Consider the following 26,618-nt stretch of genomic DNA (forward strand, 5'->3'; position numbering starts at 1 on the left):
CCACTGGGCCACCAGGGAAATCCTGAGAATACGTATTGTTAATGACCCTCACAGATAACTTTGATCATTGGGGCCTCCTTTACATTTCTTCCTCTTTGTGGATGCTAAACTAGACCGGTCTCATTCTCAGTAACATTCTGGTAAACAGGCTCTGGGTGGGCTCAGGAGGCTCTGATTTTTAGCCTCTGCCAATTTCCTTTGTCGGCTGTTAGTGCAGACAGGTGTGACATCCAGAGCAGTTGCAGCCACTTTGGGACAAAAGGAGTATACCCCCCCCTCGCCCCGGCCCTTGCCCCCTTCCACGCACACCTACCACAGCAGGGTTAGCAGATGGGAGAACCTAGTTCCCTAAAGGCTTTGGAGTCACTTTACTTTGAGACTTCCTGTTTGGGGCGATAATACACTTTATTGTGTAAGCCTAGGTTTGGGTTTTCTGTCCTTGTGGCTGAAGGGATTCTACTGAAGGTATGCATGTGTGTAAGCGGCAGACCCCTCAGGACAGGACAAAGATGCCAGGATGGAGCCTCTCAGAAATGATGCTTGAATTGATTCTTAAAGAATGAAGAGGGCTTTGGCAGGTGAAGCACAAGTGCAGGTTCAGAAGAACGGTTTCCAAAGAAACAGGCATGGATTTGTTCCAGAAGGTGTATTTGGATGGAACCAGCGCACAGAGCAGGTCAGGGAGCCATGTGGGATAAGGCCAGAAAGGCTGAGGGGCTGGAACCTAATCCTGGGGTGGGGTCAGTTCTGTGACCCTTCTGAGACTGTGGAAGGAAGGGGCTAGGAGCCATGACATCAGGGAGGGGGCTGAGATGGCTGAAAACCAGGGGTCAGGAGAGTCAGGGCTCCTGGGATCAGAGCTGATCAGTGATGCAGAGGACTCTTCTGGCCCTCACACCCAACTGTGGGGAGACACTGTCTTTGAGGCATCGCCAGTCCCACAAAAGGTAGAGAAAGGTGTTGAGGGGCCACCGAAGCCCCACAGACCAGCAGAAGCTGGGCCCAGAGCAGCAGGCAGGATTCCAGCAGCGGTGGGGATGCGGTATGGCCACATCCTGGGCGTCAAGGCCAAACCAACTAGAAAGGCAGGTGTGAGCAGACCCTCCCTGGAGGGAGGGCGCTTCCCTAAGTGAAGCTTAGGCCAGTGAGCACTCAACTGGATACGAGAAGGCAAGTCCCTTGGAGGGGAACAGAAAGAGGGGACCACAGACTGGAAGGCTGTGGAGGCTGAGGCGGCAGATACGGGGCCCGGGCAGCAGTATGAGAAGGGAACAGCCAGCCTGTTCCCCCTCCCCCAGGAGGCCATAGGTGTGGCCGGGTCCCCAGAGGAGGTTGACTGTGACACTCCACCTCCCTCCCATCAGCCTTGGGAGGAACCCAGAGTGTTGGGGTCCTGGAACGATCACAGGTGCTGTGAATCCAGCTGGGGAGGCTCAGGGGTCTGTTCTGGGACCTTCTTTTCTGAAGCATCCACATCCTTCTGGTCACCGGCTGGAGCTGGGACGGGTGCATCATCTGGAAATGGAGGGAGAACATGGTAGGGCTAAACATCACAGCCCCTCCTCCCTCAGACCCAGAAGTCTGGGCCCCCAGCTCCCTCCCTGGGCCCAAGGGGCCAGCACCTGTGTCCAGGTGGAACTTGAGCTGTCCCTCGGGGCCGGGGGCTGGGTTGTTGTGGCTTTGCTGCTGCTGTTTCCTCTGTTCCATTTGCAGAACGGCCTGCAGTGGGTGGGGGAGATCACAGAGGCAAGACAGTAGGATACTGAGTCTCCATGGCAACCTGCTGTGCGGTCATGGACCAGTCCTTTCTCAAGGGCCTTCAGTTTTTCTCTCTCATTGAGAGTTGGGCTTAATACTAGTTAAAGGTCCAGTTCTCCCTTACCTGTCATGGCTTGGGTCACACCTTGGGACAAGGAAGCCTCCTCCTCCTTCTTTGGCCTCCCCCTCCTTTCCTGCTTACAAGCTCACTGCCCTTAGACAACATGGCAGCTGCACAGCAGCCAGGGATGAGACCAATGTCTGCCCTTACTCAAGATGGCGGCGGCTGCCACCCATGGATCTACCAGTGATTAACATAGTGGCCGCAGGCCTTCCCCACTTGTGGACACACTAGGACAAAGGCCACCAGGGAATCAGAGAATGAATCCATTTCCCTGGCCAGTCACCTGCTGCAGCTCTCTCTTCTGGGCCTCCAGGCGGCCCTGGGAGCGCCCCAGAGCCTCGGTTTCCTGGCTTAGGCGCTGGGCCTGGGCATTGAGCTCTGCTTCCCGGGCAGCCAGCTCCTCCTCAAAACGCCTCAGCTCCTCCTCTGTGTAGGCAGGGTGCATCTCTACCGTCTGCAAGGTGAGAACAGGGGCCATGGGCAGGAGGATTCCAGCCTTGGCCCTGCTGATGGAGGAGATTCAGGCAAGGTGGGGAGGCTTGGGCCAGGCGTGTGGTTGGACAGACCGTAACTGGGAAAGGGGATAAAGGACAGAGGTGGGGGGAGATCAGGGATGGGGGGAGAGAAATTCCAGGGAGGTTGGGGAACAGAGAGCTGGGGGTGGGAGACCAGAGGGAAAGAGAAGTGGCCAGAGACCCTGAAGGAAGGGTTAAGTCTGTGAGAGAGGGATAGTGAGGACCCAGAGTATCGCCCGTGTCCTCACCTCCCAGCCCTCCCCGGTGTCCCCGAACTCCTTCCTCTGCGTGGATGCGAGGAACTCCTCCAGGGTCACGAGGCGGTCCTGGTTGGTGTCCACCTGGGGAGCCAGGTAGGGGTAAGCAACGGAGCAGGACCTCCCACCACCTACCTACCTACCTCACCCCCGCCCACGGCCCGGGTCTCTCCACTCACATTCTTCATCACGTGCTCACGCATGCGCAGCCGCTCCTCCTCCATCTCCCGCATGTCATCGTCCTCATTCTTTGGGTCGTACACCTTCTCTAGCTGCAAAGGGTCAAGTGAAAGGCAAGGTGTACTGCGAGGTCCAGGGTATGCTCCTTCCCAGGCTAACCTAACCCCACCCCCTCTACACACACACATAGAGAAAACTTCAACTCCCATCAGTCTTTGGGATACCCTGCCACTCCTGGCAGCCTCTTTTTGCCCCAGGGACTGCTGGGAGTTGTAGTTTTCCCCCTGCACCCACATCCAGGGGGAGCTGAGGGGACCCCGAGGATCCTAAGGGGACATGTGGTTGCTATGGGCATCCTTTTCACCCACAGCCTCCAAGACGCTCACCTCCTTGGTGAAGAGGGCCTCCAGCTCCTGCTCATCCAGGACACCATCGCTGTTGATATCTGAGGAAGAGACAACAAGGTTTCTTGGGGACTCAGCACAGAGTGGGTCAAATCACTAAGTGATCTGCTAGAGAAGGAATTCTGGCTGATGCGAGGTCTGTTCTCAGAGGACGGGCAACAGCAGGGTGGTTGTTAGGATGGTGGCCTTCAGGCTTCAGTGCCCCATAGACCTGATGCTAGGACACCCCTTTCCCAACCAGGATCTCAACAATGGAATAGATGAAGGTCAGGCTCCACTGGGACCATTCGTGGGCCCACTGTCTTGCACAATAACTTGATCTCTAGCTACCAGTGATCTGGCCACAGGATCAGCCCCTTTGCCCAGGATCCAGGGGTGTCAGCAGAACCTCCCTGAGAACCACCCCAGGGCTGACTCCCATCGCCAGAGAAGCTTCTCCCTGCCAATGTGCCATATGTGCCTTGCTCACTGCCCCTACGGAGAGAGCCAGGAACCCTGACCTTGCAAATCCAATGGTTAGTCTCTAGCCTGCACCTTAACTTGACTTTGTGCCTTTGGCTCCCAGAACATCATTCTCTCCTCTCCAGCTGCCCTTATTTTCCTTAGCTGGCCCTGCCCTCTCCCTGACCTCTACACTTTGGTATACCCCAGGGGTCAGGGTCATCTTTCCTATCAAATATTCAGATTTGTCCATTACGGTTGCCACTAGTCAGATGGGCTGTTTAAATTTAAATCAGTATCAAATAAGATTAAAATTTCAGTTTATCAGTCCCATTTGCTACATGGCAAGCACTCAATACCCATAAATGGCCAATGGCCGCCATATTGGGCAGCACAGAACATTAGCCATCATAAGGAGAGTTCAGTTGGCCCAGACTTCCTTAGATGGGTTTCTCTCACTTTAATGCCATCCACAAGCTGCCTCCACACTTGAATACCCCACTGCCTACTCTCCATCGCCACCTAAATGTCTAACAGACATCTCTAACTTGATGTGAACAGACCCAGCTCCCAATCTTGTTTGCTTTTCTCTCCCATTCCTTCCAGTTGCTTAGCCAAATACCTCAGAGTCACCCTTGACTCTCTTGTTCTATTACAGTCCTCATCCAGTCCATCTCCGAGTCCTGCCAGCTTGACCTTCAAGATGAATCCAGGATCCTATCACTCTTTCCTCCTTCCATGGTCCAGCCATCAGCATCTCATGACTTCTGACTTGGGCCCTGGTTTTGACTCTTGGCCCCCACAGCCTGACCTCGACCCAGCACCCAGCACTCAGATGAATCCTGTCAACACTTAAGACAGGTGGGGTCGGTGCCTCTGCTCAGAATCCTTTTTCAGTGTCTCACTCAAGACAGAATAAAACCCAGCTTTCTCACTCTGACTGTAGAACTGCTCTTACCTCCCCAACAGTCTTTCCTATCATTCTTTTCTTTTGGTTGAGCCACTCAGCAGGTGGGATCTTACTTCCCCGACTAGGGATTGAACCCATGCCCTCAGCAGTAAAGGCTTGGAGTCCTAACCCCTGGATTGCCAGGGAATTCCATTTCTCATCATTCTTCTCTTCCAGCATTCTGTTCCAGAAACCCACCAAGTTCATTCTCCCCTGCCTGTGTTTGCTGTGTCCCCAGTTTAGACACGTATCTGTGAGGCTCAACCCCTCACTTCACTGAGGTCTTGGTTCAAATGTCATCTTTCTTGAGCTGTGCTGTGCCATCCAGTGGCTGCTAGCTACACGGGGCAAATGAAATTTAAATGAGCAACAATCACATACAATGAAAAATTCATTTCCTTGACATTATGCTAAGTGAAATAAGCCAGTCACAAAGAACACAAATACTGTACAATTCCACTTCTATGAAGTAGCTAGAAGAGTCAAAAATCATAGAGAAAAGAAAACAGAAGTAACTAGGGGCTGGGGGAAAGGTCATGCGGAACTGATGATTAACATAGAGCTTCAGTTTTTGCAAGGATGAAGACACTTGCATAACAATGTGAGTGCACTTAACCCTACTGAAATGTACATTTAAAAATGGCTAAGAGGGTAGACTTTATGTCAACTGTATTTTACTACAATTACAAAATTTTAAAAATTTAACTTAACTGCCCCCCGCCACTATTCTGTTTCTTAATTGTAAAACCCACATTTCAAGTCCTTAATTAACAGCCATTGGAACTAATGGAACACATGGGAACTAATAAGACCCTATTGTATGGCACAGGGAACTCTACTCAATACTCTGTAATGATCTACGTGGAAAAAGTAGCTTAAAAAAATACTAAAAAAGCTAAAACTGAATCACTTTGCTGTACAGCAGAAATTAGCACAACACTGTAAATCAACTATGCTCCAATAAAAAATAATTCAAAAAAAAAAAGAACAAAGGATGCTGGGTTAATAAACTTCCTTATTCATTTAAAAAAAAAAAAAGATTTTGCTGGTGATCCAGTGGTTAAGACTCTATGCTTCTACTGCAGGGGGCACAGGTTCAATCCCTGGGTGGGGAACTAAGATCGCGTACTCTGTGTGGTATGGCAAAAAAAAAAGCAATATGGGGCTGGTGGCTGCTGTATTGGACAACACAGGCGAGGAATATTTTCATCAGCACAGAAAGTTCTGCTGGACAATGCTGATCTAGCAAACACCTTTCCAGACCAAGTTATCTAAAAATCATCACTGTAGACCCTAAATTCCGCTGTCCTTGTTTCCATGGTACATGTGACTCTCTGATCATCTGCTATAGAACCAACTTCACCAATTCTAAAAATATACTTTTTTTTGCTCCCCATATTTTATCATCCATGAAATTGGGAGGCATCTTATCATTGAGGGTGTGTCAGTTTAAAGGGCAGTTTGTATAAAATTCAAGTGTGTCTTACACTTCAAAGTCACTTTGATTCACTGAAATAGAGTATTTGCCTGGTCACAGGCTCGATGATGGCAGGGAGACTTTCTTTTGTTCACATCTGTATCCACAGGGTCTCCATGAAGCTCAGTCCTTAAGAGGTCACTTAGCAAACATTTGTTGAATAAATGAATCAGACCCTGCTAAGCTCTGGTGAAAGGCTATAGCTTTTGCATTGAGATCCTGGGCACACCTGAGGGGGCCCGGCAAGAAGTGACATCAGGGGACTCCCTGGTCGTCCTGTGGTTAGGACTCTGCGCTTTCACTGCCAAGGGCCCCTGGTTCAATCCCTGGTCAGGGAACTAAGATCCTGCAAGCCTCAAGGCACAGTCCAAAAAAAAATAAAAAAGTGACATCAGGGTATAAGACCCAACATGGGCCAGATTCAGAGCCAAATGCCTGGCATTTGGAGGTTTTGGAATTAGAGACTGGACACAGATAAAATATGTCATGTTTCCAGACAGGAGGAGAATGAAGGGGAATATGCCCCTGAATTAGCATGCAGAAGGGGCTTCCTGGCTCCCTGGAGGCCTGGTGACTAGGGTTCAGCCCCACACACACACCCTGCCTTAGCGATAGGACCCCTGGGGAAACCAGGGCTTCTTCTGGGCTGCCATGAAGTAGTGGGGGGCAGTCCACGCCTAGCCAAGCCTGGTTTGCTCTGTTAGGGATACTGATCAGTCCTTACAACCCAGAAGTCTGGTGTACCCCAGAAGAGAGGACTAGCTCTTCTATCAGGATCTTGGCCCCAACAACAGGGAGCGACAGGGTCTTTCTGACCAGCAGGGGGAGAGGGGCTCAGCGCTCCTTGGCCTTCTTAAGCCCCATGACATAAGGGAGACCCCTTTCTAGCATTCAGGCCCCAGACAGGTCAGACCTCAGTGTTAGCCTGGGTCCTGGGACTCCCTCCCCACCTTACCATGCAGTATGAAGAAGGTCTTGGGGTTAAACCTGTTGGGGTCCAATCCATCCAGTTCCTCCCACACCTCCTTCAGCTGGGCTTGGCTGCCCTGTGGAAGGGAGAGCCAGGGGCTCATGAGCAAGAAGGCTGGGTCCCACAGGATGAAACTAAAGAGAACCCTTTACCCCCATCCCTTGAATGTCTTACCCCTCAAACAAAACAACAACTCCCAGCAGCCCCTGGAGGTAGCTAGGCACATTAAAAGGGAGCTCTGCCCCAAGGTCTGCTGGGAGTTACAGTTTTTCAGCTGCTTTCTTGTGGAGCTCGGAAAGTTGGACGTGGTGGGGGCTGGGCATGAATGGGGGTCCTCACAGGCACATTAACTTTGGGGTGTTCTCGGTGCCGGCGCTGTTGCTCTTCCAGCTTCCTCTCCGCCTCCTTCCGCTGCTCTTCCCCCAGGGACTCCAGATAACGGCGTCTCTCATGTTCCTTGAGCATTTCGTAGCGTTTGAACTCTTCATGATGGGCTGCATCATACTGGGCCAGGTCCCGAGTGGCCTGGGGAAAGGCAGCTGGTCATTCCCACCTCACCTCTACACCCAGTTCCTAATTCCAACCTCTGAATGCCAGGCCTTTGGCTCTGAATCTGGCCCCCCCTTCCACCTGTGCTGGGTCTTAGGTCCTGATGTCACTTCTTGCCCCATAACACAGAGCCTCCCTTCTTTGCTCAAAAAAAGATGAGGATGGTTACACAATAGCGACATTAACTCACCTTTTTCAAGTCCTCCACAATCTCAAGATCTTGGAGGAATAAATAATAAGGAATAGCTCATGAGGTGGCTTACTATGGAAAGCAGTACAGTTAAGAGGGTAAAGAATATGAGGGCTCTAATTATTCTGTCCAGGGTTCAAATCTAGGCGCTGTATGGCCTCAGGCAAGTCCCTCATTCTCTCTGTGCCTCTATTTCTGCCTCTGGAAATTGGAGATGATGACACATAGTGGGTGGTACAGGGTCCCCCCCACCCCACCTCAGAATTCCTGTGACCAGAACTGCAGAATGTGACTTTTCTTTGAAACAGGATCTTTGCAGATCTAGTTAGGTAAGATGAGGTCCTGCTGGATGAGGGTGGGCCCTAATTCTAAGGACTAGAGTCTACAGAGAGGACACAGAGAGGGACAGAGAGAATGCCATGTGATGGCAGAAGTAGGGACTGGAGTGAGGTGTCTACAAGCCGAGAAATGCTGGCAACCCCCAGCAGCGAGAAGTAGAAAGGAGCAGATGCCTCTAAAGAAACTTTGATTTTGGCCCAGTGATAACTGATTTTGGACTTCCGTCCTCCAGAACTGTGAGAGAAACTTTTGTGTTGTTTTAAGCCATGGGTCTGTGGTAATTTGTTATATGGCAGCAATAGAAAGCCAATACAGCTGTTGTGTGGGGGAACAGACAGAGGTTCTCAACCTGGGATGACGGCGGTCCCCAGGGGACAGCTGTCAATGTCTGCAGATATTGTTGGTCACAGCTGGGGGAGGTCTATTGGAATGTAGTGGGTAAAGGCCAGGGATGCTGCTAAACACCACACAATGCACAAACAGCCCCACAACAAATTATTCAGCCCTAAATGCCCAAAGTGCCGAGAAACCCTGCTGGCGCGGGTGAAAGGCAGAAGCAAGAAGCCCATTTCTCAATATGACAGGGGCTGAGCCCAGGAGAATGACAGTGGGGCTGGAGGAAAGCAGAGAGTTTCCAGAATGTTTTGGAAAGGAGCAGCAGAAACATCCCTCAGGGACAGAGGTCAGGCATGGACCCCAATCAAATGACTGCTATTATCTTTATGGCCACTAGAAGGCGCTCCAGTCAGCCAGGAAAGCAGGGTAAGGTTCAGGCTAGAAGCAAGGGTTTTGTCCAGCGGGAGTTGGGCAGCTACAGCAGGGCTGTGAGCCAGGGAGAGGCAGAGGTGGCCTGAGTATCCCCGGCCACTCCCCAGCCCCACACTTGGCTTTGCGCACGAGGCACGGTTGTGGATCCCACTTCTCACATGAGGACTATTTAGTTGCTGGGCTGGTCTAACAAATTACCGTCAATTTTGTGGCTTGAAAAAACACACATTTATCATCTTACAGTACGGAGGCTGGAGACTGGAGTCTGAAATTAGTTTCAGTGGGCTGCAATTAGAGTGCTGGCAAAGCCGTGCTTCCCTCAAGAGATTCTAGGAGAGAATTCTCCTCTTTGCCTTTTCCAGCTTTTACAAAGACCTTTTTTTCTTGGCTGCCCGGATCAGGGGATGAACCTGTACCCTCGGCAGTGAAAGCTCAGAATCCTAACCACTGGATCCCCAGGGAACATCTAGAAGTAAACTCAATTTTTTTTTTCTTTGCCACGCAGCATACTTGGCAGGATCTGTTCCCTGACCAGAGATGGAACCTAGGCCATTACAGTGAAAGCCTAGAATCCTAACACTAGGATGCCAGAGAACCCTATAAAGACCCTATTGATGACACTAAGGCCCACCAGGATAACTCTGGCTCATCCCCCATCTCAAGATCCTCAGCTTAATCACATACACACAGGCCCTTTTGCAGCATCAGGTCATATAGTGAACAGGTGACATCTTTCAAGGGGCCATTATTCTGCCTACAACAAGGACAGAGGAAATCCCCACCCCCCAGTCACAGGGGAGGGATCTGAATCCAGGTGTGAGTGGAGCCAACTCCCCCCACCCCCCAACTCTGCTTTCCTGTAGAGAATCTGGGGAAGGCGTTTAGGCACAACCAGCCCTCTGCAGCCTGCTAGACTCAAAGAACACCAGGCAGGGGTGAGCAGGCTTAGTTCTGGGTTCCGTCTGCTCCTTCCCCTGAGGGCAGAAGGCTGCCCTCAGTCCTCTGCCTTCAGGTCCCCTGCAAGTTACCGTCTGGATCAACAGCTCTAGGTCCCGGGCCTCGAATGTGTGCTGATTCTGAGGGTCTAGGTGTTCAAATTGCTTCAGGAGGTTCAGGTGATCCAACTGCACATCTGGATAAGAGGGAAGATGGGGGGGAAAGCATGAACTCATGGAGTGTTCCTTCTTCCAAAATCCCTATCCTGGACTGGATGGGCTGAATGTGCTCTAAAGGAGGTCACAGAGGGCACGGAAGGATGTCACAGAGGACAGCATGAATGGGCCTGTAGCAATCATGGAGGGCTTCCTGGAGGAGGCAATGAAGACAACTGAGTCTGATGCTGAAAATGATAATAACCAAAATAATAACCAACATGTGTCAAATACATACTATATGCCAGGCCCTGCTCCCTAAACACATTAAATATATTAATGCATTTACTTTTCACAAAAGTCTCACATAGGTTTTGCAATTATCTCACTTTATGGATGCGGAAACTGAGGCTCAAAGAGGAAAAGGGACATCTAGGTCACCATCTAAGAAGAGGCAGAATGAAGATTAGTTGGGCTTCAGAGCACATGATACTCAACCTCCGTTATGGGTTGAACTGCCTTGCCCCCACATTCACACAGGGGTTGAAGTCCTGACCCCCAGTATTGCAGAACTTATTTGGAGACAGGGTTTTATAGAGGTGATCCAGTTAAAATGAGGTCATGAGGATGAGGCCTAATCCCGTATGACAGGAGTCCTTATAAAAATGGAAAATCTGGGGGCCTCCCTGGTGGTTCAGCGGTGAAGAATCTGCCTGCTAACGCAGGAGACACAGGTTCGATCCCTGGTCTGGGAAGATCTCACATGTCTTGGAGCAACTGAGCCTGAGCGCCACAACTATCTAGCCTGTGCTCTAGAGCCGGGGACCCGCAAATACTGAAGCCCACGCACCTGGAGCCCGTGCTCTACCACAAGAGAAGTCCCTGCACCGCAACTAGAGAGTAGCCCTTGCTCTTTCACTGGCGGTAGCTAAAGAAAAGTCTGCCCAGCAAGGAAGACCCAGCACAACCAAAAAAAAAAAACTACAACGTGCTAGGAAGAAAATTTGATTAATCTTCTACACAGATTTTACAAAGGCGGTGAAAAGGAGGCCCCAGGAGGCGCCCCCTGCCCAAATCACCTAGATGCAGGGGAGGGAGGCCGTCTGCCCGCCGGCCCCGCCCACCGCGCCGCCGGCCCCGCCCACCGCGCCGCTCACTGGGCTCCTGCTGGGCGTCCATCTTGGCCTTGAGCAGCATCCTCAGCCTAGACACCTCCTGCCGCTTGAGCTCATCCAGCTTGGTGCGGACGTGGTGGCTGACGAAGTCCAGCTCCCGGCTCAGCTTCCCACTCTGCCGGGAGAGAGGGGACATTGGTCAAGCCGCCCTCTCTGGAGCCTTCTGCAAGCTTTCTGATGCCTTCCTGGGGTGCCCCAGAGTCCCCAAGACAGGATCGACATTTAGCGAAGGCTGATTCACACGACACCCCCCCGCCGCCCCTGCAACAGGGAAAGTGCTGCGTGAGCCTATCTTTCTCTGGGGTGGGGGGGGCGGGCGGGAAAGGCACAGAAGGGTGCGTCCTCTTGCTTGAAGAGCGTGAGGGCAGGGACAGAGGAGCCTGATGGGCTGCTGTCTATGGGGTCGCACAGAGTTGGACACGACTGAAGTGACTTAGCAACTTAGCAAATGCCACTCCAGAACCTGCCTGCCTACATGGCCACTGTTTCTGACGTTATTTTGCACTTATATGACCTTGAACAAGCTAGGTAGGCTCTAGGGCTGCTGTTTCTCTGGTTAGGCAGCGGGACGGGCTGGGCTCATTGATCTCTGGTTCCACCCATCCATTGTCGGGGGGTCCGGGTGAGTGGGGACAGATGAGAACGGCAGGAATGCTGGGAGGTTTGCGGGGAGCAGGGCTGCCCTCATCAGTCCGGGGTCAAGGAGTGTGTGTGTGTGCATTCTTTTCAAGAGACTGCTTAGGGGATGGGGCAGGATATGGGCTCAGGGCTCAGTCAGTCCAGGGATTGAGACCCAGGCCTCCTGGAAGGACAAACACTGCTACCAGGACCTCAGGGTCCGCCTCTGTAAAATGGGGAGAATCCCAGCTCCTCCGGAGGTTTAAGGTGAGAGTTAGAGGAGACGTGCGTGATGACAGCATCTCCTGTGTTTTGAACTCTTCCTGTGCGGACAGCACTTTGCTGAGAACTCACAGAACCAGGCCTTGCAGGGTGCAGACTGAGGACAGGCACTGTGCGCGTCTACGTCTTTTACGCATCTTACCTCAGATAGTCCTGTCATCGCCCCACTTTACAGATGGGAAAACTGAGGCACAGTGCAGGGAGGCCACACAGCTGGTAGAGCTGATACTGGAAGCCATGGGCCACCCACATCCACGCTTAACCACACATTCTGTCTCCCCTCTCCAGATCGTTTCCCAGCTGTGTGACCTGGAGAAGCGACTTCTTCTTCCCCAGGCTCAGACTCTGCCCTCTGAGCACGCATCCCCTCATCCCCGCCCAGCGCGCTCACACCCAGCCACAGCGCACCTTGATGTCCTCGGCATTGGCGGCCTGCAGCTTTTCCCGGAAGTGCCCGTCAGTCTCCAGCACGTTGATGACTTCCTGGAGGTACCGGTGATAGTACAGGCCTGTGTCCTGGGGCAACGAAGATGAACATAGCAGTGCCAGCCCTGCCCCCTCTCTGGTTCTGCCCTGCAGATAGGACCCAGAGACCACCCCACAACCCTGAGCAGATCTGCCCCATGTGACACAGGCTCTGGAGCCAGTGACGTTGGTTGTTCTGTAATCCCAGACAAACTACCCAATTCTATGGGCCTCAGCTCTCACCTCTTCTTAGGTCTGTCTGTGCTGGAGATGAAATTAAAATCACATGGGTAAACACCAAGCCCAATACTGCTCCCAGAGTGGACATATTACAATTTATTGGCAAGCAGTGAAACATACAGTTATTCATTCAACAAGCATTCACCCAGCCCCTACCATTTCCTACCCAGCCCCTACCATTTCCTACGCACTGTTCAAGAGAACACAGCCAGTGAACAAGACAGACAAAAATCAGAACTTCCCTCATGGTCCAGTGGTTAAGACTTGCACTTCCAATGCAGGGGGCGAAGGTTCAATCCCTGGTCGGGGAACTAAGATCCCACATGCCTCATGGCAAGGCCAAAAAAAAAAAAAAAACCTGGGCTCTTAGTCTTAGCCCTGCCACTTTCCTTTTCCAGGGTCTCACTCTTCCACAGACAATAAAATTCCCTACTTCTCAAAACTGTGGTGAAAAGTAATGAAGCCTGACACATAATAAGAAGCCTGACACATAGTAAGGCTTTCGAAGACACTCAGTCTACCACAGCGATCATTACACATGTTGAGGAAAATAAATGGGAAGAGATCGCCCATCTATGTCACTGTGGGTTTAATAGCTTCCTACTGCTGCTCTGGAAAAGACTCTGATGCTGGGAAAGGTTGGGGGCGGGAGGAGAAGGGGACGACGGAGAATGAGATGGCTGGATGGCATCACCGACTCTGTGGACATGAGTTTGAGTGTACTCCGGGAGTTGGTGATGGACAGGGAGGCCTGGCGTGCTGTGATTCATGGGGTCGCGGAGAGTCGGACACGACTGAGCGACTGAACTGAACTGAACTGAACTGAACTGCTGCTCTAACAAATATCACAAACTAAGCGACTTAGAGCCGTAAAAATTTATTCTCTTACAGAGTTCTGGAAGTCACAAGTCCAGAGTGGTTCAGCAGGACTGGGCTTATTCTGGAGTCTTGAAGGAACAGTCTGCTCCCTTGCCTTTTCCAGCATCTAAAGGCTGCCTGCATTCCTTGGCTTATGGCCTTACCTCACTCTGACCCCTGCTTACATCATCATGTCACCTCTGACACTGACCTTCTTGTCTCACTCTTCTAGGGGACCCTTGTGGTGACACTGGGCCCATCTGAACAGTACAGGACATAGAGAAGGAAATAGCCAGCCCACTCCAGTATTCTTGCCTGGGAAATCCCACGGACAGAAGAGCCTGGCGGGCTCCAGTCCGTGGGGTCACAAGGAATCGGATAAGACTTCATGACTCAACAACAAAACACTACAGTATACAGAACTGTGAAAAAGAAAGTGAAAAGTGTCAAGGAGAGAAACAAAGTTTGCAGCATGGAATGTTTTTGCAACTCTTTCTGCACATGGATACACCCCTGTATATGCCAGCAACTAGACATATATATTCAGATACAAGGGGATTTTTTTGTTTCATAAAAGTAAAGTCATACTTTGTAAACAAACAAACAAAAAAATACAGGATTACTTCTTCACCTAACTCAATCACACCTGCAAACACTCTTTTGCCATATATTCACAGGTTCCGGGCATGGACATCTTTGGGGGCCATCATTCAACCAAACAGAGTAGGCTGAATCCCAAATCTGCCAAAGACTAGCTATGTAATGACTAGCAGGACTGCTAGGATGCCTACTTAAATTTCAATTTCAGCTAAAACAACAAATAACTTTCAGATTATGGATACTGCATGGAGGGCACTTACATTAATAATTATTCATTGCGTATCTGAAATTTAATTTTAACTGAGCATCCTTTATGTGTGAAGTCTTGCAACCTTAGTCCTTGGTCAAGATACTTAACTCCGTGCCTCAGTTTCCTCATCTGTAAAGTAAGGTTAAGGAATACCTACCTCATAGGGGCTGTTATGAGGATCAGACGAGTTCATATCGCTAAATAGTTAACTCAGAGCTTAGTTGTCGTTCTTCAGTCACTCAGTCATGTCTGACTCTTTGCGACCCCATGGACTGCAGCACGCCAGGCTTCCCTGTCCTTCACTCTCTCGTGGAGTTTGCTCAGATTCATGTTCATTGAGTCGGTGATGGTATCTAACCATCTCATCCTCTGCTGCCCCCTTCTCTTTTTGCCTTCAGCACTGTCAGTGTTATTATGACTGCTGTCATTGCCATTTTTAACCTTCTGTTCGCCTCAGAATAAAGTCTCCACCATGGTCCACAAGGCCCTGTGTGATCTGCCCCAGTCCGTCTCTGACCTCGTCTCCCCTTCTCTCACTTCATCTCGAGCCACACTGGCCTCCTCTGCGTCCTTCTACTCACTCTGCTCTCCTCCTCCAGGCAGCCTTTGCCCAGGCTGTTCCTTCTGCCTGGAATATTCTTCCCGGCACTCCAGATCTCAGTTCAAATGATCACGCCTTCCTCCCTGACCATCACCGCTGGTGGTCCATTCTCAGTGGCCCCAGCCTTTCCAGTGAGCTAGACTGGTCTGTGAGGACAGGATGCTTGCTCTAAATTAACTAAGGGAAAGGGAACTCAAGCTGCACTTCTGTGTCTGCAGAGAATTCACGGGGCAAAAGGTCTCAGCTGCTGGGTGGGGACCTGCCACACCACACACAGGAACTCGGAATGATCTGTTCCAGAGACAGCAAAGTGTCCATTCCTAGTGGAAGCTGTAGGATTTGGGCCACGAATCAGGGCACTGGCCTTGAGGATCTTTTAAAGTTCCAAATTCCCTAAGAGCATAGGTTTCATAGTGTTTGATAGACACGCATTGGAATAAATGAGCGTTTTCCATGCCCCATGCCCATCATACTTTAAACTACAACCCCCATGAGCTCCCTGACGTGAGACCACCCCAGTTAGCTAACATCACCAGCTCACCGTGCTACTGGGAAATGTAGTTTTGTTTTGTTTTTTTCCCCCAGCTTCCTTCTTTGAGGGGAGGGCGTCTTAAAGGAGCAGAGATTTAGGTGTGTGTGGGGTGGGGGCAGGGGTCCGGGGGCGGGATGCAGATTTTCTATCTAAAATCTGACCTGATTCCCCATACCTCACAGTCAGAGAGAGACATAAAAACTGACACACACACACACACACGCCCTGAAGTTTTTCACCACGTCAAAGCCCTGGGACTGCAAAGAATGGCAGGCAAACTCCAAGCCACATCCGTAGCCACCCGGGGCCACGGGGGAGCGGGAACTGTAGTACCATTGCAAACACATGGCTGGCAAGCAGGGCAGGGCCACTCACAGGGCTCTCGGTCGCGGGATTCTCCTCCTTGGCCACCCCCCGCTCCAGGGGCACGGCCAGAACAGCGCGCAGCAGCAGTAGAGATGGCAGGAGGAAGAGGGCTGCACGGGGCCCAGAGGGAGGCATGGCGGCGTGGTCTGTTGGGGGCGGAGAGGTGGAATATGTCTGTCCCAAGACTCCTCCTCCCCCTGGACTCAGGAGTCTGGACTTCCAGCGCCGCTCCCCGCCCCCTTCCAAAAATCAAGATTCAAAGCGTTTAGTTCTCCGGACCTAGGAGTCTGAGCCTCCAGCCTTTCCTTCCTCAGACCCAGGAGTCCTGGCTTCCAGCATCCTCTTCGCTTAGACTCAGGAATCCGGGATCTCGACCCCCTCTTTCCCTACACCCAAAGGTCGAGGCCCCAGCCTCCTCTTCTCCCAGGACCTAGAGGTACCGGGGTCCTCCCTCGAGATCCAGTTTTCCAGCCCTCCGGTTCCCCGCCTCCCTCCTTCCCAGGACCGAAGAGTCTAGTACCCTCGAGCCCCTTACCTCTCCTTCACCGCAGAGGGCGTCTTCCTGGCAAAGGCCCTCCGGAGCTTTCTTGGTGTTTTCCCCCCTAGGCCACGCCCACTTTCCCGCAGAGGACCCGATCTCAGCAGCCTGATTGGTCCACGCTGGCTCCAGGTTCCTCGGGCCCCTGTCTAGCGGCTCCGCCCCTTGTCGAAGTCGCTGGCCTTTTCTCGAAAGCCTAGCCTCCTTTCTTGGAAGCCCTACCTTTTGACGCCACATATCCTGCTTTTTAGGAGAAAGAACAGAGACTTTCAGAGAGAACTACAACTCCCTCTCGGACCGGGGCAAAATGAGTCTACTTCCGCGGGCATCTTGGCCTCTTTGGCTCATGGGAGTTGTAGTTTTCTAATTTACTTTTCTCGCCTAAATTACAGATCGATAGTAGTTGGCACAGGGGCTTCCCTGGTGGCTCAGAGGTTAAAGCGTCTGCCTCCAATGCGGGAGACCCGGGTTCGATTCCTGGGTCGGGAAGATCCCCTGGAGAAGGAAACGGTAACCCACTCCAGTATTCTTGCCTGGAGAATCCCATGGACGGAGAAGCCTGGTAGGCTACAGTCTACGGGGTCGCATAGAGTCGGACACGACTGAGCGACGGAATAGAACAGAACAGTAGTTGGCACAGGTCACATTATAAGTTTCTTATGTAAGAGAGAAGAGAGCTTGTGACGACGCCCCTCGCAGGTCCCTTTAAGGAACACTTGCACGGTCTTCCAATTTAGAACCCCTGGAGCTGGGTTGCCTGGCTGCAGCAGAGGCCAGAGGTCATTGCTTTGTTGGAAGTGGAGCTCAGGTGGGGTCAGAAGGGAGGGGGATTAGGGCAGGTTCCAAGGGAATCCCCCACCCTCCCTCTGAGCCCTCTTTTCTCCCCTGCTAACTTCCCAGAGACTCAGAGATTATGTCCCTGTTTTCCAAAGAGAGGGTCAGTTATGTTTAGAAATTGACCAGACAGGCAAGGAATTGAGGTGTGAATGTGAAAAGCCTCTCCAGGCAGGAGAGTAAGAGAGGTCTCCAGGATCCCAGGTAGGTGGGTACTGGGGTTCTGGGATCACTGCGGATGGGGTGTTTGGGGTCCAGAGTCCTGAGTTCTCATGTCTGGGTGAAGGAGAGAGTTAGGTATCGGGGGAAGAGCAAGCTGGACTCCTGGGCTCCTGATAGTGGTGAAAGCTGGAAACAGGCTTCAGGGTCCCTAACAAGTATTGGCACTGGAATTTGGGTTGGCTGGGTCCAGGAGAAAATCTCAAACTTAAGATCAGGTGTTGGAAAGCAGAGCCTATTGGGATGTTGGGTCTGGTTCGTGACTCCTTGTTTTGCTTCTCCAGAATGTCTCGGGAAAGTGATACATGGAAGAAAGAGTAAGTGGGGGAAATGGGATGAGCAAGGGTAGAGATGGAGGGGGCAAGGGGGCGCTTTGATTATGCCCACACCTGCTCAGCAGCTCTGGTCTCCTAATGATGTGTGTCTTGCAGGGACGGGCTGGGGGCTTGGACTTCTGGGTCCTACCTACCTAACGGGAGGGAGCTACAGATGAGGACCCGTGGGTCTGAAAGAGGAAGGGCTGGGGGCTTTAAGTCCTGAGATAGGAGAGGCTTGAGATCTCTGACCCGTTGACTAGATAGGCCAGTGCAGGGAGAAAGAACTTCAGCACTGGCGGAGCAGACTCAGGTTCTATCTCTCTGTGACCTCACAAGTATTCAGAACCCTAAGTTGGGCAGCGGGAAGAAGGGAAAGGGCTTGTGGGCAACGGGGGTGTCCTGCTTGCTGCCACTATGAGCCTGCACCTCTCTCAGGGCCCTGGGAGATGAGCTTGCCGCTATGAGACTGCAGAAACTGGAACAGCAGGTACTGTGCCCAGGAATCCTGCCAACTCTCCCCTTCTATCTTCCATAGCCCTCCTCAGGACTCCCACCCCCAGGACTTGCTCTGGGAGTGGTCCTCGTTGGCTCTCTCGGAGCCTCAAATTTTACAATTGGGGAATGAGAAAACAGGAATTCGGAATCCTCAGGAAGCATATCTTGGTGACGAGACTCCAAAATTTCTAAGGAACAAGGGTTCTGGGTCCTTAGGACTCCTAGGTACTTTGGGAGGAGGGGCCTGGATGCCACGACTCAGGGTTCTATGGAAGGAGTTGCTGAGAGACTGAAGGCCGGGAATTCTCCCACCTATGCAAGGACTCCCCTTGCCCCAGGTCCCCTTTCACCCCTGTCTTCCGGTTCGGTTCCTAGACCCCCACCCCACCTCTTTCCCGCTCCCGCAGTGGCGTCTGTTTGAGAAGAAGCAGCGACGGAAACGCCAAGAGCCCCTCATGGTTCAGGCCAATCCTGATGCTGCAGTGAGGCCACGGAGACCGAGGCGGCGGGAGGAGCGCTTCTCGGCTGACAGCGGTGAGGAAAGGTGCCCCGAATCTGGCAGGAGCACAGGCTGGAGGGAGGGGCTTTGTGGCAGTGTGCTGGGGGGTGGGGCTAAAGGGCCTAGAGGGGAGGGGCCTGGTGGAACTCGTGGAGGGTGGGGGCTCTTTGATAGGGCGCGGGGGCGGGGCCTTTGAGAGTTAGGACGTGGCCAGAGAGATCGAGAATGCGGGGTATGGTGCAAGTAGAAGTGGGCCCCGAAAGAATTCTGTGATTCGACTAGGATGGAGCCTGGGAGAGCCGGGGATCGCCCAGAGAGTGCGGGGACGGGGTCTCAGGAGTCGTGGAACTCGTGGGCTTGGGAGATTTGGGGGAGGTGCCTGGAAAAGCCCCGGGACGCAGCTCCTAAGAAACCGCAGGGCTGAAATAGGCAAAGCCCGGGAGCCAGGCCTGGGTAATTTAAAGCCGATTTACTGGAGAGCCCGCGTGGGACTGTTTGCACACGGAATCGCGACAGTTTAGTGGTAGGGCTGTGCTTGTTTGAGTCTTGGGGTTCGGGTTCTGAGTGGGTCTTGGGGGTTTGGGTAGTCAATCAGGGACGAGGTTTGGAAGACAAGTGAGGAGGCGGATCTTCTCAGAGGACCAGGATTTTGTGCTTAATGGGCCTCGCCACACCTTCTCCCAGGCCCCAGGAACCCTTTCCTTAAGGAGAATGTGCCAGAGTCGCATTTGTGCACTGGATCTCACGGTAACCTGGGCACCGTGAACTGCGGTGGAGATGGCAGTGGCAAGCCTGACCCTCTGTTACCGCCGATAGAAGCAGGTAATCTCAAATCCTTGGGCGGTTGATACCCCAGAACTCCACTCGCCCTAGAACCCAGGATTCTAGAACCACTCAGTCCTTGCTGTCTCCAAAGGACCCCCGCGGGTCCGTATATGCTTCATTGCAAGTCGTCCAGGTCATGAACCTTCTCCTCCAATACCCAGGAATCTGCATCTTCAGCCCTCTTCCTTCCCTGGTATTCAGAAATCCCAGTCTCCAGTTCCCTCCCTTTCTTGACTACCAGGCAATTCTGATCTGGAGTTGGAGGAAGTCTCCGTGGAGGATGTTCCTGCCTCACCACCTCCCTGTGAAGAGCCTCCGGGGACTCTTCTGCAGCGCCAAGGTTGGCTAGCCCGCCAGCGATCTGGTAATTTCTGTGACACTGGGTGAAATCTGGTCCCCTGGTCGATGTGGCATTTCCTCCCCCTTTTTTGTAATAGCTCTGTTGAGATATATTTCACATATTATACAAATTCACTCATTTAAAAATTTTACAATTCCATGGTTTTCAGTGTATTTACCGAGATGTGCAACACGCACCACTATGAATTCTAGACTATTAATTATCATTGCCCACAAAAGAAAACCCTATACATTTTATCAGTCACTGCCCCACCCCCCATTTCTCCCAGACCTAAGTAACTACTAATTTAATTTGTCTCTTTAGACACTTCATATATAGAATAATACAGTATATAATCTCTTGTGATTGACGTCTTTTGCTTAGTATGTTTTCAATGTTCATCTGTTTTGTAGCATTATCAGTATTTCATTCCTTTTTCTTAATAATATTCAATGGTAGGGATATTCCTTTTATTCTCATGACGACCAGTGATTTGAATAACAGGACTTTGGGTTATAACCCCAAATTTGCTCCTTCCTCCCATTTTAGTTCCCCAGTCTCCCAGATGCTCTCTTTGGGACAAAGGAAAGAGAGGACTCTAACCCCTCCCTGTCCTTAGATCCAGGGCAGTCACAGACTTCTCAACTTGTATAGGCCCCTGTGCACATAGGGGAGGAGGAGGAACTGGCAAGTGAGGTTGATGATAAATAAGTAGGAATTGGAAACCTAGGAGTTCTGACCTTCTCCAGCTAGCACTGATGACCTTGTCCCAAGCTCCTGGGACCCAGGTGTCCTGGGCTCAGTCTTTTCAGGGCTTTTTCTACCCCTTAGGCGCCAGTGCTGAGGACAAGAGCGAATTACAGGATGTTGGAAATGAATACGAAGTGCCCAGTGCCAGATCAAGCCCTGGAATGGATGGTGACGGTGGCCTTGGAGACCTGGCCTCCAACAAGGTGGGAGGTGCCACAGCCAATAAGGATATAGGAGGAGGAGGGCTAGTCTCAGGCTGGCGGGTGCTAAAATTCTTCAGCCCAGTCAAGGGCCCTTTTTACTGGTGGGTGGAACCTGTTATGTTTGGGCTAGCAGAATTTCTTTGTGTGCACCATTTATTTTCAACCTAGAGGATCGAATTGATGTGCGCATATACCTTAAAACCCAGCCCACCAAAAGGCAGTGAGCTTTGGAGAGGGTGAAATAGTGATAGGAAAGGGCCAGGGGGCACTCATCTTGGTATGCATGAAAGCGAGATAGTTTCAGTTGAGAAGAACTGGGCGGTATTATATGTTGTTAACATATAGACCCGGTGAACACGGGTATTAAAGGAATGGGCAGTGCTTTCAAGAGGATTCTCCAATTGGTAGGTGAAATGGGTGTGGCTAATGTTACTGGCCAATCAACAAATGAAGCTATCTTAAGGTTTGAGCTTGGGAATTGAACGTATTGGCCAATCAACAGGCGGCTGAGATATTTGACCAATAGACAGAAACTTGGTCGAGAGACGTAACCCTGAGCTGGGATGGCCAATCACTAGTTGGCAAAGCGGGGAGCGGGGGAGGGCGAGTGGGCTGAGTAGGGCGAGTCTTGGCTGTCTCTCAACTTGAATTTGGTGCGTGGGCCAGGGCGAAGACCTGGAAGAGAAGAAAGAGGAGCCGGAGTTTACCATGAGGAAATCCCCAGGGACGGCCGATGAAGTGGTGTCCGAGGGCGCGCGCGACGCGGGCAGCGGCGATGTGGGGAGCTTGTCCCGCAAGCCTCCCTGCATCCCAGGCCCTCGGCTGGGCGAGGACATGAAAGCATATGTGCTGCGGCCAGCGATGCGCGGTCACACGGTGCAGTGTCGCATCAGCCGCGACAAGCGTGGGGTAGACAAGGGCCTGTTCCCTTTCTACTATCTCTACCTGGAGGTGGCCGACAGCCGGAAGGTGTGGTCTGGCAGCTTGGAAACAAGTCCCACCTCGTAGGGTCTGAGTGAGGTCAAGACTTACTTAGGCGAATCGAAGCCTTGTTCATCATTGAGCTAGGACTAGTCCGCTCCAACGCCAGGCCCTACCCTTCAGAGAACTGGGCTCCTTTATTCTCAGAGCCCAGTGACATAGGCCCTCCCCATCCCATAACCCAGGCTTGTGCACTTTCGAATTGAGCTGGCCTTTCTCACAGCTAGGCCACGCCCCCTCAGAGTCCCAAACCCCACCCCTTACAGACCCTCCAGGTATTGGCCACCTTTTGTTGGGGCTTCCCTGGTAGCTCAGCTGGTAAAGAATCCGCCTGCAATGCCAGAGACCCCGGTTGTATGCCTGGGTCAGGAAGATCCCTTAGAAAGGGGAATAGCTACCCACTCCAGTATTCTGGCCTGGGGAATTCCATAGTCCATGGGGTCGCAAAGAGTTGGACACGGCTGAGCGACTTTCACTTTTCACTTGTTCCAAACCTAGGCCCTAGTCCCACCCAATCCTGAGACAGGTCCCAGCCCCTCTCAGGAGCTAAGCTTCTCCCTTCGTGGACTTTTTCATTGATAGCCAAGCTAGGCCCCTCTCAGTCAGGTCATTTCTCTCTCACGTGTGACCGCCTCTCAATAACTCATTCTTCCCCAGAAAGAGGCTTTTCCCCTACTCAGTGCCAGACGGGGTTTTCACAAATGAAACACTAAAGTCCTGCTGTAATGTTCCAAGGGAGGCCCTTCCCTAATCTAAAGCCAGGCCCTGCCTGCCAGGCAAGTTCGAGCCCTGCTTTGGCTTTCCCTCAGCCCTGGGCTCAATATCCGAAGGAGTAGGGAGAGGTATTAAGATGTGAAATGAAGCTCCCCTTTTGGGACCCAGCTGACACCCTGCATCTACCAGCAAGCCTCAGTTCAGTTGCTCATTTTCGACTCTGTGACCCCATGGAGTGCAGCACGGCAGATTTCCCTGTCCATCACCAACTCCCAGCACTTACTCAAATTCATGTCCATGAGTCATGATGCCATCCAACCATCTCATCCTCTGTCATCCCCTTCTCCCACCTTCAGTCTTTCAGAGCATCAGGGTCTTTTCCAATAAAGAAGACCTTTGCGTTAGGTGGTCAAAGTATTGAAGTTTCAGCTTCAGCATCAGTCCTTTCAATGAATATTCAGGACTGATTCCCTTTCCTTTCCAGCAAGCCTTAGGACACTGCTCCATTACCCTTTCCTCTGTCTTGGGACATAGTATTTCCTTGTTTTTGGACCCCTGTGTGCACACTAAGTCGCTTCAGTCCTTTTCGACTCTGTGACCCTATGGACAGTAGCCCACCAGGGTCCTCTGTCCATGGGATTCTCCTGGCAAGAACATTGGAGTGGGTTGCCATACCTCCTCCAGGGGATCTTCCTGACCCAGGGATAGAGCCCACACCTCTAAGGTCTCCTGCTTTGGCAGGTCGCTGTTTACCAACAGCAGCACTGCCACCAGGGAAGCCCCAGTCTTTTGGACCCCTAGCTCTAGCCAAATATCAGAAGTCAATTCTAATGGGCTATTTATCACATCCGCAGCACTTCCTTCTGGCGGGGCGCAAGAGAAAAAGGAGCAAAACCTCTAATTACCTCATCTCCCTGGACCCTACAGACCTGTCTCGGGATGGGGACAATTTTGTGGGCAAAGTCAGGTGGGCAGAGTCCTGATGCGTGTGCTAAACAGGTGGCAAGGGGTGGGAGGAAGGGGACAATTGAATTACACTTCCCAGCAATCCAAGGGTACAAGTTCCACCTGCTCCAGAACTTTTTCTCTTAGGGACTAATGGGTTATGTAGTCCTTCAAGTTGTAAATCCAGGGTGGTTGGGAATAGAACTGAAGACTTTGGAGGTAAAGCTGGCATTAAAGACATTTGACTTATTGAGCGGCAGGGAGCTGGGACTTCTAAGTTCCTGTAACAGAAGAGGGCTGGTATATGTGAGTTCTGTCTTAGAGGAAGAGCATTGCTCAAGGCCCAAGGCAGGAGCCTAAAAATCCTTCTCCCCAAAGGAAGAGAGGGACCTGGGACTGGTACATAGAACATGAGTCTTATGTAGAGGATGGATCGAAAGACTTGATGAAATGACATGGGAAAGAAAAACAGGAATAATTATTGTTTTTATTCTGACCACTTCCTTCCTGGAGCAGATCTAATGTCTTGGGCACCAAGTTCAGCATCTTCGACAATGGGGTGAATCCGGAAAGGAAACATTTTTTTCCGGAGACAGCTCGGATCAGGGAGGAGCTGGGGGCTGTATGTTATGTGAGTGTCCGGGGGCGGGGGGTGAAAGAGGAGTAGAACGGTGGGGAGGGAGAAAGAAGCAGGCCAAATAGAGCATACGACCCTCAGGAGACCAACGTTTTGGGATTCCGAGGGCCCCGGAAAATGAATGTTATTATTCCGTACGTCAACGCCCAGAACCAGAGAATCTGTGTCCAGCCACAAAATGTGAGTCCACCAAACTTGAGAATCTCTGGGTCAGTGAGGGAGGAAGGTTTGGGGGACCGGCCATAGGTGCTAAGAAGAGAGGGGGCCGATGGGTTGCATAAGGTCACATAAGCCGGGAGGATTTTGTCAGACTTGCCTGTCCTAGGAAGGGAAAACTGCTGCTGCTGCTGCGTCACTTCAGTCGTGTCCGACTCTGTGTGACCCCATAGACGGAAGCCCACCAGGCTCCCCCATCCCTGGGATTCTCCAGGCAAGAACACTGGAGTGGGTTGCCATTTCCTTCTCCAATGTGTGAAAGTGAAGTCGCTCAGTCGTGTCCGACCCCTAGCGACCCCACGGACTGCAGCCCACCAGGCTCCTCCATCCAGGGGACCCTCCAGGCAATAGCACTGGAGTGGCTTGCCATTGCCTTCTCCGAAGGGAAAACTAGGCACTCAAAATTCTGCGTTCGGAGGAAAAAAGCTGGTTGGTAGTTGGCTAACCACGCCCCCTACTTTAACGTTAAGGATCAAGAATCTCTCCTGAGTCGTCTCCAACGGGGGGCCAGCCAGGGCCTGGTCCTGTTGCAAAATAAAGCCCCATCGTGGAACGACGAGAGCGGCGCCTACGTGCTCAATTTTCATGGACGGGTCACGCGGGCCTCGGTCAAGAACTTCCAGATCGTGCATCCGGATGACCGTGAGCTCCTAGGAACCGATTTACCTTGGCAAGGGGGCAGGAGGAGAAATACTTTTCCCATTAGCACTTGAGCGTTTTTGCAGGGAGGGCCGACTCCACGCTATTGCAAAGCCTATTGGGAAGTGTAGTTTACATGGTTGAGGGCCATGTAAACACACTTCCCGAATTCTGGGCGGAATAAGGGCGCCGCACAGCCTCTCGGGAGTTGTAGTTCTCTCGGCTCAGAGGCCCGCGGCAGGGAAATAACACACTCTCAGTTCCTGACTTCCTCTTCAGCGGACTACCTCGTGCTCCAGTTTGGTCGTATAGCCCCAGACACGTTCACCATGGACTTCCGCTTCCCACTTTGCCCGCTCCAAGCCTTTGCCATCTGCTTGTCCAGTTTCGATGGGAAGCTGGCATGTGAGTAAATTCAATAAATAACTCTCATCAGCTTCTGTGCCTGCTCATTTAAAGAAAGGGCCTCAGCATGCCTTCTTTTGCATGAGCTTACTAATAACCAATACTCACTAGATGGCGCCTGGGCGCCCCGTTCTGTGCTCTAGGGAGTGGGCTGTTGGGCAACACTTGCTCTCCTGAAATCATAGTCTGATCATGGGGGATGGGTTTTAACAAAAATTCAAAATGCTCGCCTGCTATAAAGGAGGAAAATATAAGGTGGCTGGGTCAGAGCAAGGCATCTCTAAAATATATATACTTTTATGCTACATCTGAATAACCACAAGGAACTAGGTGAGCCAGAGAGGTCAGGGACGGGCACATCAGGCAGCAGCTCATACAAAGGTGGAAGGAGGGTTGATGGTTTTCGGAATGAAAGGGTGGTGTAGCATCAGCCTGGGGAACCAGTGGGGAGGGGCAGGGTATGAGGCTGGACCGGGTGCAGGACATTTGGAGCACTCTTGTTTGAACTGCTGAGAAGAGTTTTTTAAGTTGGAGCAGTAAGTAGGATGGGTAATTGAAGACATGCATGTGTGGGTGAATAATTACAATAGTAGCCAACACTTAACATGTTGTTTAACAGTTTTAATTACGACTTATTTTGGAATCTTACGAACTCATAAGGTATGTCAGTAGTTAGCCGCATTTTACAGATAAGGAAACAGTTTATGGACATAGGATTTATAAATGTGAAATCAGGTACATTTATAAGTGTGAAAGCCTTGGGGAACTCACCACATCTGCCAGTAGGGAGGATAAGTCTTTGTATTTCAGTAGCACACAGAAAACGAGCTTAACCCTTTTTTAGGAATTAATCAATTAAGCTCCCAGACCCTTTGGGGAGATAACTGCCCTAGGTTTAATAAAATGTAGGCAGAAGCCAAAAAAACAAAACAGAACCCGACAAAACCCACCAGTCCTTAGTTCAAAAGAAGCCTCAGGATGAGAAGAGGCAGATTCAGGGGATGATGGGAAATGTAGTTTATCCTCCATGGAAGTGCTGGCCATTATGTATTCCCCCCTCAA

General features: G+C 51.6%; 2 protein-coding genes and 1 long non-coding RNA gene across 6 annotated transcripts; 2 read left to right on the top strand and 1 right to left on the bottom strand.

The window, feature by feature from the left end:
• Positions 1–631: 631 nt before the first annotated feature.
• Positions 632–16,693, bottom strand: NUCB1 (nucleobindin 1). Of its 2 annotated transcripts, none has more exons than XM_055411649.2 (13): positions 16,535–16,693; positions 16,009–16,145; positions 12,496–12,603; positions 11,170–11,302; positions 9,950–10,053; positions 7,415–7,600; positions 7,061–7,151; positions 3,221–3,279; positions 2,834–2,926; positions 2,646–2,738; positions 2,166–2,336; positions 1,623–1,719; positions 632–1,515 (listed from the first exon to the last, which is right to left on the bottom strand). In XM_055411649.2, the coding sequence occupies exons 2-13, from the start codon at positions 16,132–16,134 to the stop codon at positions 1,403–1,405; spliced, it is 1,374 nt and encodes a 457-aa protein (XP_055267624.2). In that variant the 5' UTR covers positions 16,135–16,145; positions 16,535–16,693; the 3' UTR covers positions 632–1,402. The 2 variants fall into 2 exon arrangements, with proteins under 2 accessions (XP_055267624.2, XP_088686023.1); XM_088829897.1 differs by having other exon boundaries at positions 15,967–16,145.
• LOC148774322 (uncharacterized) lies at positions 2,333–4,613 on the top strand. 2 transcript variants are annotated; one of them, XR_016035750.1, is made up of 2 exons: positions 2,333–3,321; positions 4,338–4,613. It is a non-coding gene; the product is annotated as an uncharacterized LOC148774322 (long non-coding RNA). The 2 variants fall into 2 exon arrangements; XR_016035751.1 differs by having other exon boundaries at positions 2,333–3,298.
• A 533-nt stretch (positions 16,694–17,226) lies between the features above and the next one.
• TULP2 (TUB like protein 2) lies at positions 17,227–25,794 on the top strand. 2 transcript variants are annotated; one of them, XM_055411650.2, is made up of 12 exons: positions 17,227–17,907; positions 18,343–18,394; positions 18,810–18,936; positions 19,586–19,723; positions 19,968–20,090; positions 20,898–21,019; positions 21,686–21,988; positions 23,569–23,681; positions 24,176–24,290; positions 24,378–24,476; positions 24,983–25,154; positions 25,431–25,794. In XM_055411650.2, exons 1-12 carry the CDS (start codon positions 17,834–17,836, stop codon positions 25,562–25,564), a joined length of 1,572 nt encoding a protein of 523 aa, XP_055267625.1. In that variant the 5' UTR covers positions 17,227–17,833; the 3' UTR covers positions 25,565–25,794. The 2 variants fall into 2 exon arrangements, with proteins under 2 accessions (XP_055267625.1, XP_088686022.1); XM_088829896.1 differs by having other exon boundaries at positions 17,227–17,575; positions 17,875–17,907; positions 24,983–25,439.
• Positions 25,795–26,618: the final 824 nt, after the last annotated feature.

The sequence above is a fragment of the Moschus berezovskii genome, chromosome 22, assembly GCF_049115385.1.
Source record: "Moschus berezovskii isolate FMDL1 chromosome 22, NW_MosBer_1.0, whole genome shotgun sequence".
Classification (NCBI taxonomy): Eukaryota; Metazoa; Chordata; class Mammalia; order Artiodactyla; family Moschidae; genus Moschus; species Moschus berezovskii.

Bases quoted from the DNA above. Each gene is read 5' to 3' on its own strand.
- TULP2 (XM_055411650.2), top strand. From the start codon at position 17,834: ATGTTGGGTCTGGTTCGTGACTCCTTGTTTTGCTTCTCCAGAATGTCT. The intron at 17,908-18,342 runs GTAAGTGGGGGA...CACCTCTCTCAG, and splicing joins AGTGATACATGGAAGAAAGA to GGCCCTGGGAGATGAGCTTG. The intron at 23,682-24,175 runs GTGGGCAGAGTC...TTCCTGGAGCAG, and splicing joins AATTTTGTGGGCAAAGTCAG to ATCTAATGTCTTGGGCACCA.
- NUCB1 (XM_088829897.1), bottom strand. From the start codon at position 16,134: ATGCCTCCCTCTGGGCCCCGTGCAGCCCTCTTCCTCCTGCCATCTCTA. The intron at 2,337-2,645 runs GTGAGGACACGG...CTCACCTTGCAG, and splicing joins ACACCGGGGAGGGCTGGGAG to ACGGTAGAGATGCACCCTGC. The intron at 1,720-2,165 runs GTGACTGGCCAG...CACCCACTGCAG, and splicing joins AGAAGAGAGAGCTGCAGCAG to GCCGTTCTGCAAATGGAACA.